Raw genomic sequence first — 12,604 nt, forward strand, 5'->3', positions numbered from 1 at the left:
AGTTCAGAGTAAGTACAATGCTGACAATTGCTCAATGAGGAAATAAGAAGAAATTAATGTCCTTTGTGATTTTCTCATTTGTTCTTCTATCACTCTAATTAAACCCCCACTGCATTAGGAGTCACCCTATCTAGTCGCAGTGTTTTAATTTACCTGTTTTTCCTTCTTCACTCGATGTTCTCTGCTGTCGTCTGGAATCTGTGCAAGTACGTGTGTGTGTGTCGGTAAAAAGTGTCTCTGCCACGTCTGCAACACTCCCGGGGTGAAGGCAGCACAAACGTCACATCAGGAGAAGCATCATGTAAGATCTTTTGATTGATAGATGAACACAAGGTCAAGCCACCAAGCTGTGACTGGTTGATTTGGCTCAGGTGTGGAGGTCAGCGAACTGGGGTTTGATATTAAAAACCTGCTGCAACTTGTAACCCCGTCAAAGGGCACTAAGCTTTAGTTTATTAATGCTGGATGTGTCACTGTAATGCTGTTCATGTTTGTTAAGCCCTTATAGATATTTAGCAAAACGGCTAGAATGACAATAGGGGCCAAAGATAAACTAAAACAAACTAATACAAATAAACTAGATTAGGGTCATAACTCTCACAATGATGTGTTATGAAGATAATTACAATCAAATTGAAGCTGGATTGTGACAATTTTTAAACGTTTTGATGGATTCAATGTCAAAATATGTCAATGCTGATTTTAAATAGTAAACCCTAATAAAAATATATTAAAGAAAACCCTAAATAAAATCCTCAATCCCTTAACAGGATTTCATGTTTATGGAGAGATTCATGTATTTAAAGACAAACAAATGAAAGAGGACGTCATGATGCCCAAATCACATCACTGTGGCATTTTAGCATTTTTAATACGTCTGCTGAATACACTTTTAAATGTGACAACCATGGTTAAATATTACCAACTTATTATGATCCTAAATGCAGGCATCATGGATGAGGAGCTTGATAATGGAGAGAAAATGCATGATTTAAGCAGTCCAGCTAGTGCATTAGAAAGTGCCTGAATGCATCAATTCTCAGAAGTGTGCTGCATTCATGAGGGAACACATTTTTCCACATGACTGTCAATCAGTCATTAAGCGGGGTTCAAATATGTATTCTACTAATTAAAGTCATTTTCCAGATTTAATGTTGTTATTCAAGTAGCTGGTGGTTTGGCGCATAATGCCGAATGTCTGTGTGCATGACGAGTTACTCACAAAGAGTACACTCACTTAAAAACTGTACATTTTAATAATCACAACATCGCCGTCGATGGTGGTTCAAGTTGTAAGTAGTGATTTTGACATGCTTGTAATGTTTAACCGCAGCTGTACCGTTCATCCGTTATTCTAACTGCTTTTCCTGTTAGGGGTCGCAGGGGTGGTGGAACTAATCCCAGCTGTCACTGGGCGAGAGGCGGGGTACATCCTGGACAGGTCACCAGTCTATCACAGGGCTGACGTATAGACACAGACAAATAGTCACTTTCACACTTATGGGAAATTTAGAGAAACCGGTTAACCTAACTCTAATGCCTAATGACTCAGCCCAGATGTATTATATTTTTTATTTTGGCTTGACAAATAACCTAGGCTAATTTAAAATGATCACTGTTATTGCAGAGAATTAAACGGGAAGATCAGCGTAATCGTCCTATCTCTCAGCCAGCAGCTGATTAGCTCAGCTTTGCATGAACACTGGAAATGGGAACCAGGCTACGTTTAGCATTGAAACAATGCAGGGAGCTAAGAGTTGGTTCGAGAAATTGGAAAAAATACAAAACAAATCCCAGAAATCACTGCGTGGATAAGACGTATGACAGAAACTGCCTGCTTTGAACACCTATTGGCTCAAATGAATCACACAAAAGGCAATTTTAATGAAGTCTCCTTCATATTAATTAAAGACTGGGGGCACTGCGGGATAAATGGGTGCTTTCATGACTAGTTCTAGGTGATGCACCAAACTGCCCTGCTGTTCTTGTTATGTTTATGTGTTTGGTGTATTATAGTCTGTGAAGAAAATCAATAAAGAGTTAAAACAATACAGGGAGCTGCAGCTGCTAATGTATGTGCAGTTGTTGCATAGTGTGTTTGGGGTAAATGATCACTTTGACACACATCCAGTGGTTCTTTTATACTATGGGAGCTTTCAAACTTGATGCAACACTACTTGCTTTCTGTCAAAAATACTGTGTATGCCATGAATGTGTTTATGTTCACATTCGCTTGATTAATGTGTGTATGGCTGCATGTGTTTAAACATACCTTTATTAGTCAAACACTAGTGTTGATTTAACCCAGCTAACCCCCATCCACACAACATCTCTGCCTGTTTGTTATCGCATTGCTTTGTGAAAAAGCAAAATCCATTTCTCACGACTCGCTCTTCATCCTCCTCCCCGAGTGTGTGTTCGACACAGGAGGGGATCTCTGAAGTCGCTGCACTGTCAATTACCCATAGTTACAACCACAAAGGAGAGGCAAATCCACACACATCCAACGTGTCAAAGTCATACATGGGATTGTGCTTCAGTTTTAGGGGGTTGTGATGGGTTTTTTGTTCTTTCTAGAAGCAGAACAAGCTGCATTTTGTTCGAGTAAGTTCGATCATAAGAAGAAAACAGGCTGATTGTTCTGATTATCAGAAAGAGATACTTGGAGGAAAGAGAGTGGCATGAAATAGTAAAAAAATATGAGTTGCTACAAATTGGAAATATAGTTGTTGTTTTTTTATGTGCTGGCACATAAATTTACAAATGATTGGTGTCATTATTTGGTGTTCATATCTATGGTACATTAGTACAATATCAAATTCATTTGATCTCTGTTGTTAGTCTCCACTAATTCCAGATGGAAACACTAGGCTCCTGTTTGCCACTTTTTTTGCAGGCTAGTCGAATGAGTCTTCCGTTTGATGGTGGGAAGGCAGTGTACAGGGTGTCCAACGTTGGTGCCCAAATTGACAAATTGATAAATACAAATGGCCACACAGTGTCCTGTGTATCTGTGTCCTGACAGTTTGCCTGTCAGTCTGTCATCTCTCTCTGAGTTTTTGTAACCTCTTTTGCTCTCTGTGGGGAAATTAGGGGAGCGTGTTCTTTGTCTCCAGTTAAGTAAGAGTGTGCTCACCCTAACTGTCACTGGGGTAATTAAGTGTTTCCTTGCGCAGTAATTGCCAATTTAATCTTCTGTGCTTGCTACTTGATTTGCGGTGTTGGATCTGTCAGTCAAGATGGGTGTGGTTTCCATGGGGATAAGAGAAGTATAGTAGTCATTCCCTTCAACCAATGGCCAAAGTAAATGACCTGGAGCCTGCTCAACAGGGTTGCTGTGGAAAGGCAATTACCCTGGACTGTAATTGTGCCCGACTAATGTGTCAAGCCTTTACCTCTTAATTAATTGGATTTTCACTCTTTCTCTGTCTGTACCCCATCCCACTCTGCCCACTGCCTCTGCACAGTGGAAACAGGTCAGGTGTGTTTTTTTAAGGATGCTTGATTCTGGTAATCAACAAAGCACTTCTGAGTAGCAAATGGGAAACACGATTGGTTTAGTGTGCATGTGTGTACATACTTTATCTTGTGACAACCTGATACCACGGTCATTGTAGATACACACTGAAGCTGAAGTGTCGGCTTCCTCTTGTTTTGTTTTGTTTGTTTTTTTTTCCTTTTTCTTCAGCATCTGACTGCAGAGACCCAGGTGCAGCCATGCCATCCTCCAGGCGTAGCCCTATTTCCTTTCCCTCATGACCACCTGTTCAACTCACTAACGTACGCACACACATACATCACACATGCACCACGTAGCGTAAATTGCAGCACAGGTGACGTAAAATGCACCGGCCACCACCAGCGTAGATGATGATCCACTTTGACTTAGCATTCTCGCTGGGAGAACATTCGAGTGGGTGTGAATTCTCATTTAGATCCCCATTAATTTTATTTCTTTATTTCAATTAAAGATGCTTGAAAGTGGGCCGCCAGTGAAGGAAACATGACCTGCTTCAAACTCCATTCACTGTGTGAATTAAATCAGCTCCTCATCACTGCTGATCTTCCATGAGGAATGGGATTAATCAATCGGAGACAGTACATCTATCTGCAAATTAAAAACTGTGCTCATCACTGGGCACGTAGCTCTGTGGTTCTGGTGTTATTTTGGTGACATGTTGAGTGGGTGGCTCTCTCTCCGTAAGAGAACATCAATCATACAAACCTCAGATGTGTAGACTGACTTCTTTATGGAATGTGTATCAAGCCACAAATACCAGGCATTACTAGAAAACATCCATAAAAAAAAGTAAATGTAGATTTGTTAGTCGTTAAAGTACTGTTTGACAATTACGTGAGGAATATGAACCTTTCGCACTCTGAATAAATGTTTTATGTGAGCAAGCAAAAGAACAGTTTTGAATTTGGAAATTTGGATCATCGTGTCACTAATAGCTGCCCACACTCAAACCTCTGACTGAATCAATATACTGTCAGTTAATTGTTCAGCTGTGAGGTGGAGTTTAATCGCTACTGTTGCTGACAGTTGATTATGCCGCAGTGTCACGACACTCTCAAAAAAAGGCACTTCACTGGAAAAAAAAAAAGAATTCAACTGTACGACATATCAAAATGTTCTTAAGTTGCTGTGTTAATGTTCTTTTTTTATGTGAGTAAATGTTGCAGATTGAAAGTATGATTCATACGATGTGGTAAATGTTGTGCCCAATATTTAATAAAACAGTTTAACAGATAGATATTCAAAGGAATGTCACATTTTAATGTTTGTCTTTCTTACAGAGAACTCAGCCAGATGCTTTAATCAGTGTTTAGATGATTCTAGACGCTGAGCTTCTCTGCTGTCAGCCGTCTTCTCTGTCTTGATCTAAAAAAGATACACCAGAGATTATAGAAATCAGATGTGACGGGTGCCAGCAGAGGATGTCGTGTACAACACAGGTAATACGCTTATTTCAAATCTACAGTATGTTTTCAGAAACACAAGGATGTGAAAGAAAGATGGTGTTAAAACTAAAGGATCATCTGCAGTCACTGAAATGTGTTCAGCAGCCCTCAATTTCCAAATAAAATTATATCTTGAGGAAGGAATCATAAAGAAAACATACAAACCTAATCTTCTGTGTGGGAGAGTAAATGTTCAAGATATTTAAATGTGGGATTACAAACTCTTAGTTCCCCTAAGTGTGCAAAGTTAATGACAAATTAATCAACAACTTATTAAATTAACTGCACCGAAATGGATTAAAATTGTAATTAATGGTGCACATTCAATCACTAATTAAGTTTCCATGGTTTTTAGAATAGATGAAAATGACCTCTCCAAAGTTGACAAAGCTTCCAATCATTTTTTTTTTTTTTTTTTGCATTTTGAAAGGCATGTATTTTGTGTCCCCAGAGGTCTACTAAAGCTGTTTTCACACAGGTGGTGTTTACTAAATACTTTGCCCTGAAAGAGTCTGGATTCAGCAGACCTGTTTATTCAGTACAGATGCTGTGCTGCTCTTTACTGCCCTCACATGCCTCTTAAAGGAACTTTCTTTTCCCTTAGCTCACCCCTGTACTGCTCTCTAAGGCTAGATGACCAAAACACTGAATCTATTAATCGCAAAATGTGATATGAAATTACTTTATAAGAAATTACTTTGTCCTCCTCAAAGCTGACCTACAGGAATTTTAATTGTAATAGAAATCAGCTACACGTTTGGTACCTGAACCACTGGCTTCCAGTGCAAGATAGCCATCGAGTAGAGAGCTGAAGCCTGTCAACCCCCCCATTGCAGCATAAGGGACGTCCTTACTTATGGGCTGACCACGGGCTTCCCTCTCTAATTTAGTTTCAACCTGTCAAAAGCATAGAGGAATAAATGTGCGTTAGTAAATTATATTTAATATCTGTAGACAATGTTTTATATCGCTGTCTCGCATTAGTCTGACTATTCACCAGAGTCTTGTGAGCAGAGCTTGGCTGGCCACATCCACAAGTGTAGGGGCTCTGGAACCCAGAACAGGAACTGCCTGATTGACATGGTACATGGTACAAAAAAGCTGCTTTATCTTGATCATTAATTGTATATATTGCAGGATTGCATTTGAGTGAGATGTCTTTAAACGTTGTGATTTTAGACTTACATTTTTTGCACAAATAGCCAGAAGCTTCACTGTGGTCCTGAGGCAAATGTTTGCATCTGCACCGAACAGGGTTGGGTCCAATCTGCGGAACATAATGGTAGGCAAGACAGGAACATCCCCGTACCTGGCATGGTAGGGCAAGGGGCCGCTCAGAGGGTACCACTTCAAAGTCTGTCTTATGTTGCTTGTACCTAGACAAGATTACATTACTAAGATAAGTGTATTTCTCACAATATCTCATTTAATGGGTTAGATAGCATGGTACTACCTATGTGTACAGAAGCATTGTGTCTCAGGGCCAATGAGTTTGCAGTCAATACTTCCTGGTACCCCAAAGCTCACATACAGCCTGTTTTTCATCCTTTGAGGGAGCACCTTTCTTTTGTACTCCTCATATTGCTCTGGTGTGAACAGTCTGCCTTTATCATCATCACCCACAATCCTTAAAAAAGACAAACCACCATTAAGGTAAATAACTGCAGTAAAATTGGTTTGAAGTTGGACATTCAAAAGATATTCGGCTGAAGCTTCTCTGGGAAACAGATTGTCGATCTGTGTCTGGTGTTTGCCAGTCGGGGAACAAACTGCACCTACTGGGTACATGGTCATACAGAGTTAGGGACCATCTGCAAATGGTCTTTCTGTCTATTTTAATATAATATTTACTCAATTCTCAAAATTTACTCAAAATCTGTGCTAAAATGTGCAGCTACATATCCCGTAGAGGGCATCCTCCTTTATAGTCAATATTAGTGCTTTTCATATTTATTCATAACATTTTCATGAAAATATTACTATATGTATCTCAATAACTTACATGTTATGTGACCAATAGGTTCAGAGTCTGTCATGAAATGTGCAGCTACATATCCTACAGAGAGTAAACGCCTTTATACTCGATATTAGTTTATTTTATATTTGTGAATAATATCTTTATGGAAATATTACTGTAATATCTCAATAACCATCCATCACATTTTTACTCTAAATCTGTCATGACATGTGCAGCTACATGTTTGCAGAGGGCACACTCCTTTATAGTCAACATTAGCACTTTGCATATTTATGAATTCAAGTATGCATGTAGTGTTACCTGTAGATTAATCAAACCCTTACTCTGTATAACCTCGTACCGAGTACATGCAGTTTGTTGACAAACACCAGATCCAGATCGACGGATCTGTTTCCCGGAGAAGTTTTAGTCGAATGTCTGTCGTTAAAACAAAGATTTTCATGGACACAATAACTTACACACACAACTGAGCTAAACAACCTATAACAACAGGGTTTTTTATATGATGTTTACATTTTTATTATAATCCAGCTGTGACATCATCGCCAGCATGTTGTCACATGCCGGTGATCGTCTCCAAACAGTTGAGATTAATTAGCTCCGTTACAAACCTTCTGTACTCCCAGTAGTCATCCGCTGCCTTTAAAGCTGATTTGTCAAGACTTATGTTCTCCATGATCGGAAATCCACAACTGATCTGTGAGCTTAGCAAACAACAATTGTAACTCACGTTGGCTGTTGACCTACAGCTTTGAGGTTGCCATGGCAATAGCTGTAGACGTCCCTCTAGCGGTGGCAAACTGAACCGCACATAAACAAGTTAACGGGTTAACTATTAGAACTAGAACTATACTGCCAATAATTACTATTAATAGTAGTAGTAGTAGTGCTCTCCTGATGATACAGCAGCGATGTATGAACCTGCGTAAAGGTTTTAATCAAAGCTAAACGGTTTATCTGAACTAATAGGGACTGTTATTAGCCTATTAGCTAGTTAGCTCCTGAGCTAACTAGCTCATAGCCCGTACGGGTTGGCTGGACAGTAGAAATACATTTCCCATAATGCCGTGGTAATGACGCATGCAGTAGACGTTCAGGGGAACCATGACAGTCAGCACAGTTGCATGTTTAGAATTCTAGCCCTCGACTTTTGTTTCTTAAAAAGACTCACTCCTTTTACCGATTCGTGGAGGAAGAGACCGAAGAGACTATCAGAAAGAAGCGACACCTCATCATGAAGCTCGGATGCTGATATTTTTTTTTACGGGTACAGCCGTTTTTTTGTGACATTTGCCAGCGACAGCAACACCATCGCTGCCAAACAAGCATCCTTCTGAAACGCTGTCAAAGCCGGAGCTGACAGTAGCTTCTCTGGAGCTTGGTAAATTCTTCTTCAATATACGGATGTTAAATATCTCACGTTGTTTAGATTTGCTCCATTTGCAGATAGTTTGTCTTCGTGTTTCCTGTCAAGTTTGAGCGTTGCCAAGCTAACTTGTCGTGCTAACTTGCAATGTTATTTTTTACAAGGAATTCATCTGAACCGCTGGTAATAGCATATGAAAACTTACCCAGCATTTAACAACTGTAACTAAGTGCAGATGAGAACATTTTGATGCTAAGTATTAGTGATTTGTGCATCCTTAATTTACCTTTCTTTGTTAGCGCAGTGTCAGTTTACGTTTCATGCACGCATTGCTATGGTGTTATCATAAAGACCAGTTCAGCTAGTCCGCATGTTTGCGAAGTTGTCAATCTGTGGTTTGTCATTTAAATATTAATTTTCTTAAATTTCTTCCACCCTAACAGTATTGACATTGCAGATATGTTTGCAGTTCAGCTGATTAGCGGTGAGTCTGGCACCTGCTTAATCACAAGTGAAAGCTGCTGTGGTCAATCTGTAACCTCTAGGTTAGTTATTTTGAAAGAGACTGTGTGCCTTATCATTGTCAATCGCTCCACAAGTGAGTGGAACATTTATTGACTTGAGGATGTGAACTAAATGGTGTGTATTTCTAAAGAATAATGACCAGGCCTTGTGACTAGAGTGGCATGACAGTGACTGAATACCACAGCTACTCTGCTTGTCAACAAGTAAGATAGATAAAAATCTTTTCACTGAAGATGTATCAGTTTCTGCTCCTGGACATGATATAGCATATGCTAGTCGATTTTTCGTCTTGTGCCTGGCAGTTCATTTACATATTTTACAGGCAAAACAATGCAAATTCACTTTTTGACTGGCTAGATACTTCTTTCACTGAGTCTTTAAACCCTTCTTATTCTTACAACCTGTATTCTTCATGCTCATGTGTGTATATATATGTGTGTACGTTTGTGTGTCAGAGACTGGGAAGCATTGCTAACTGGATTCTGTTACCTTTCTTTTCATAATTCATTCCCCCAGTCACTGTCCCCTTTCTAACCTGTCTAGGGAGTTACAGTTCCACACCCAAGAGAGTATGCAGAGAATGAACGTGTTGACAAATTCACGAAAACTGATAAATGATCGCCTAATTTCCCCTCCATGTGCATGGTGCACTCCCAGGCTATTTGTTGGTCCAATAGCCATGGTTGAGGTGGAATTAAAGAATGAATTCCTCCTCTTTCATTTGCTGTCACTCCTGTCTGGAGCTGCAAAGTGGGTCCCATGAAATGCAAACTGGTAATCAGGTTTCTGGGCTAAGAGGGCTGAAAAAGATTTGTTAATGATTGAGCTATTGTGCACTGTGACTGAAAGCAGCAAACAACTTTGATAATAGCTGAATGGTCTAAGAAACCATTTAATTTAGCTACCACCTCCTTGCAAGATGTGAAGAGGTTTTCATCCAGTCCATACAGTCATTTTTAGTTCGAGTAAATATCGTTTTTTTTTTTTTGTTTGTTTGTTTCTAATATATGATATCAAACCATTGCATTATTCAAATGAACAATCTATAAAAGCTCACAGAAATGTTTGTTTCTTGTTGTTAGTTATACGTTTTCTTTTTTTTGTGTTTGTGTTCTTTTCTAATGCAGTCAACAATGTCCGTGGACGCCTGCCTGAACGCCAACTCTACACTCATGACTTGGTATTGAGCATCGTGAAACCAAAGCACCGTTTTCCAAAAACCCATTGACTACTTTGTGAGGTGTTAGCTTCCTTCTGGTTTCACTTCCTGGCTTCTGCTGTTGCTCAACTGTTTCTGACGTTTCAGGGGGGTAAGCAGGATGTTCTAGTGGTTTGAGAGAGTTCTTTGATTATATAAATATGAAGCAACATACCATGCTGGAGTTAACTTGAGTGAGGCGCTGAATCTGTATCAGCTATAGAAATGCTTTGTAGTGGACTTTGACCTCTGCCTGCTCTGTGTATAAGAACAACAGAAAAGAGAATTTTCTTGCAGAATTTGTCAAATTATTAGTATCTCTACACCCAAGACAAGACCCCTCCCCCCCCTTAGTTCCCTTCTCTTTTGCCACTCCCAATACCATGGTGGGTGCTCTCCTGCGGAGGAACATGTCCCAGAAGTTGAGTGTGCTGCTGTTAGTATTTGGCCTGGCATGGGGACTTATGCTGCTGCGCTACACTGTACAGCAGCCGCGCCATCAGAGCAGCGCAGAGCTACGTGAGCAGATCCTAGAGCTCAGTCGACGATACGTCAAGGTCCTGACAGAGGAGAACCAGAATACACCAGGTGGGCCACAGGGAACCTCCATGGCTGGCTATGGTAAGCATGTAAGATAAAGTCGGAAGTACTGTGCAATATAAGAGGGTTACTACTCTCCTCAATTAATTATTAATAAAAGTTTTCTCTTTACATTTTTTATACATGCAGCTGATCTGAAGAGGACTATAGCTGTGTTGCTGGAAGACATTCTGACACGGCTGGTCAAACTGGAGGGGAAAATTGAATTGGTCGTCAATGCCTCTACCACCAACACCTCCCACACAGCAGGGGGCGTACTTGCCTCTCCTCCTGCTGGCCTACAGAAAGCCTCAAAGCAGGAGTCACCTGGCGGTCACCAAGGGACATCACACCTTCATCCACACATTCGTAATAGGCATAGACCACATTAACAGGCATAGTTTTGATAGGGGTCCTGAATTTCTTTTCAGCACATCACACTTTTCCAGCATTTATCAACGACATACCAACATCAGACAAATAAAAAGCAATAGGGAGACAAATGGACATCCGGGATTTGTGGGATGCATCTCAATTGCACAGCCAATACAGAGGAAAGGACTTCTTTACGCTCTGTCCTATCATGCTGTTGATGATGTTATATTTTCTTTTGTTTATCAAGACTGTTAAGCACATCTGTTTATATTTTTATTGCTGATATTTTGGTTTAAATTTTTATAATGATATATTTGACTGTTTGTGAGAATGCAAAGAGGTGTAAACACTCTAGGAAGTGAAATGGATTCTCATGCTTTATCATGAATAATTATAATACTGCTTAATAGCTACATTTTGATGTGGTTGCCAAATAATGTATGAAGATGATTCTTCTTTAGCTTCTAGCATATACATATAGCGATTTTAAGGATAACTTAACAAAATATTTCACATGTATGCGATAATCCAAAGAATACTATTGGCACTCCACCTGAAGGCAGTATAAGTGTGCATTTACAGTTGCAATGACAGAGTTTGTGGTTTATGCAGAATACGATGGGATGATGCTAATCTGTCACTGTACACATGAGCGTGCCATTGAAATCCAATGATTAGCTTGTCTGATGAGTAGAGTTTTTTAATTTTCATGTGGAACTGACTGATTGTACTGTGGTCAGTATTTAGCCTGCAGTGCTGTGAAGATGCTTGACCTACTGCTTTCACATGTTCAGGGTTCGTGTTGCACTGTGACTTTAAAGAGACTTTCTATAAATACTGGGCAACTCTTACTTTAAGGATATTTTAGGCTCTGGAATATTTATTCTTTGAACCTCCATGTTAATCCCAAGTATAGTTTCTATAATTTTGAGGAGAAATACCTCACCCTGTTGTGCCCTGAAGTAGAACATCTTGAATTTGCTTATCATAATTCTCTTTAACATGATGACATTGTCTTGTCACAAATAAGGGCAATACTTCAATCACCATTGTTTGGATGTTGTCAAAATGGGTGGAATACTAAAACTGGAGAAAATAAACTAGTAGTAGTAGCCTGTTTAGCCCCTTTGTTTGATAATGCTCACATATTACAAACTGTATTTTTAAGTTGCTAAACTGCATTTGTTGAACTGTGATTGACGATTGAAGAGCCAAAGATACCGTAAATTTGGTTAAGAACATTAAGATGGTAAGACGGTCAATACTCTGCAAGAGCTTTCAAAATAGATTAATCCAATTAAAAATCATTTTTTATTGCTTACTTTAAATAATTTTATTTAATGCTACAAAAAAAAAATGCTTAGTGTCATTGAGATTTGTTGTGACATGGTTTGTCTTGCAGGATAACGATTTCAGTTTTATTTGCTTCTATCCAAATGACAGCATCACTCTTAAGTCTATATGGGCTGTGTGTATGTCTGAAGATACTTTTTCCATTCAGTTTTACTGACCCTGCAGCTAAACACAGGAATTTACCAGCCTATTTACTGGCTTACCAGGGCAGCAATGGAAAGTTCATTTACACAAGTACTTGCCTTTACTGCTGCGGTTTTTACAG

At 39.5% G+C, this 12,604-nt stretch overlaps 2 protein-coding genes across 5 annotated transcripts; one reads left to right on the forward strand and one right to left on the reverse strand.

Moving 5' to 3' along the window:
• Positions 1–4,730: 4,730 nt before the first annotated feature.
• On the reverse strand, positions 4,731–7,918 carry fam221a (family with sequence similarity 221 member A). Its single transcript, XM_026347733.1, has 6 exons — positions 7,555–7,918; positions 6,419–6,592; positions 6,151–6,341; positions 5,963–6,036; positions 5,730–5,862; positions 4,731–4,885 (listed from the first exon to the last, which is right to left on the reverse strand). Exons 1-6 carry the CDS (start codon positions 7,617–7,619, stop codon positions 4,863–4,865), a joined length of 660 nt encoding a protein of 219 aa, XP_026203518.1. The 5' UTR covers positions 7,620–7,918; the 3' UTR covers positions 4,731–4,862.
• A 122-nt stretch (positions 7,919–8,040) lies between these two features.
• ccdc126 (coiled-coil domain containing 126) lies at positions 8,041–12,101 on the forward strand. Of its 4 annotated transcripts, XM_026347743.1 has the most exons (4): positions 8,041–8,324; positions 8,753–8,793; positions 9,962–10,653; positions 10,762–12,101. In XM_026347743.1, the coding sequence occupies exons 3-4, from the start codon at positions 10,416–10,418 to the stop codon at positions 11,001–11,003; spliced, it is 480 nt and encodes a 159-aa protein (XP_026203528.1). In that variant the 5' UTR covers positions 8,041–8,324; positions 8,753–8,793; positions 9,962–10,415; the 3' UTR covers positions 11,004–12,101. The 4 variants fall into 4 exon arrangements, with proteins under 4 accessions (XP_026203528.1, XP_026203527.1, XP_026203530.1 ...); XM_026347742.1 differs by lacking the exon at positions 8,753–8,793; XM_026347745.1 differs by lacking the exons at positions 8,041–8,324; positions 8,753–8,793 and adding an exon at positions 8,813–8,854.
• Positions 12,102–12,604: the final 503 nt, after the last annotated feature.

Source organism: Anabas testudineus, chromosome 11 (assembly GCF_900324465.2).
Source record: "Anabas testudineus chromosome 11, fAnaTes1.2, whole genome shotgun sequence".
Classification (NCBI taxonomy): domain Eukaryota; kingdom Metazoa; phylum Chordata; class Actinopteri; order Anabantiformes; family Anabantidae; genus Anabas; species Anabas testudineus.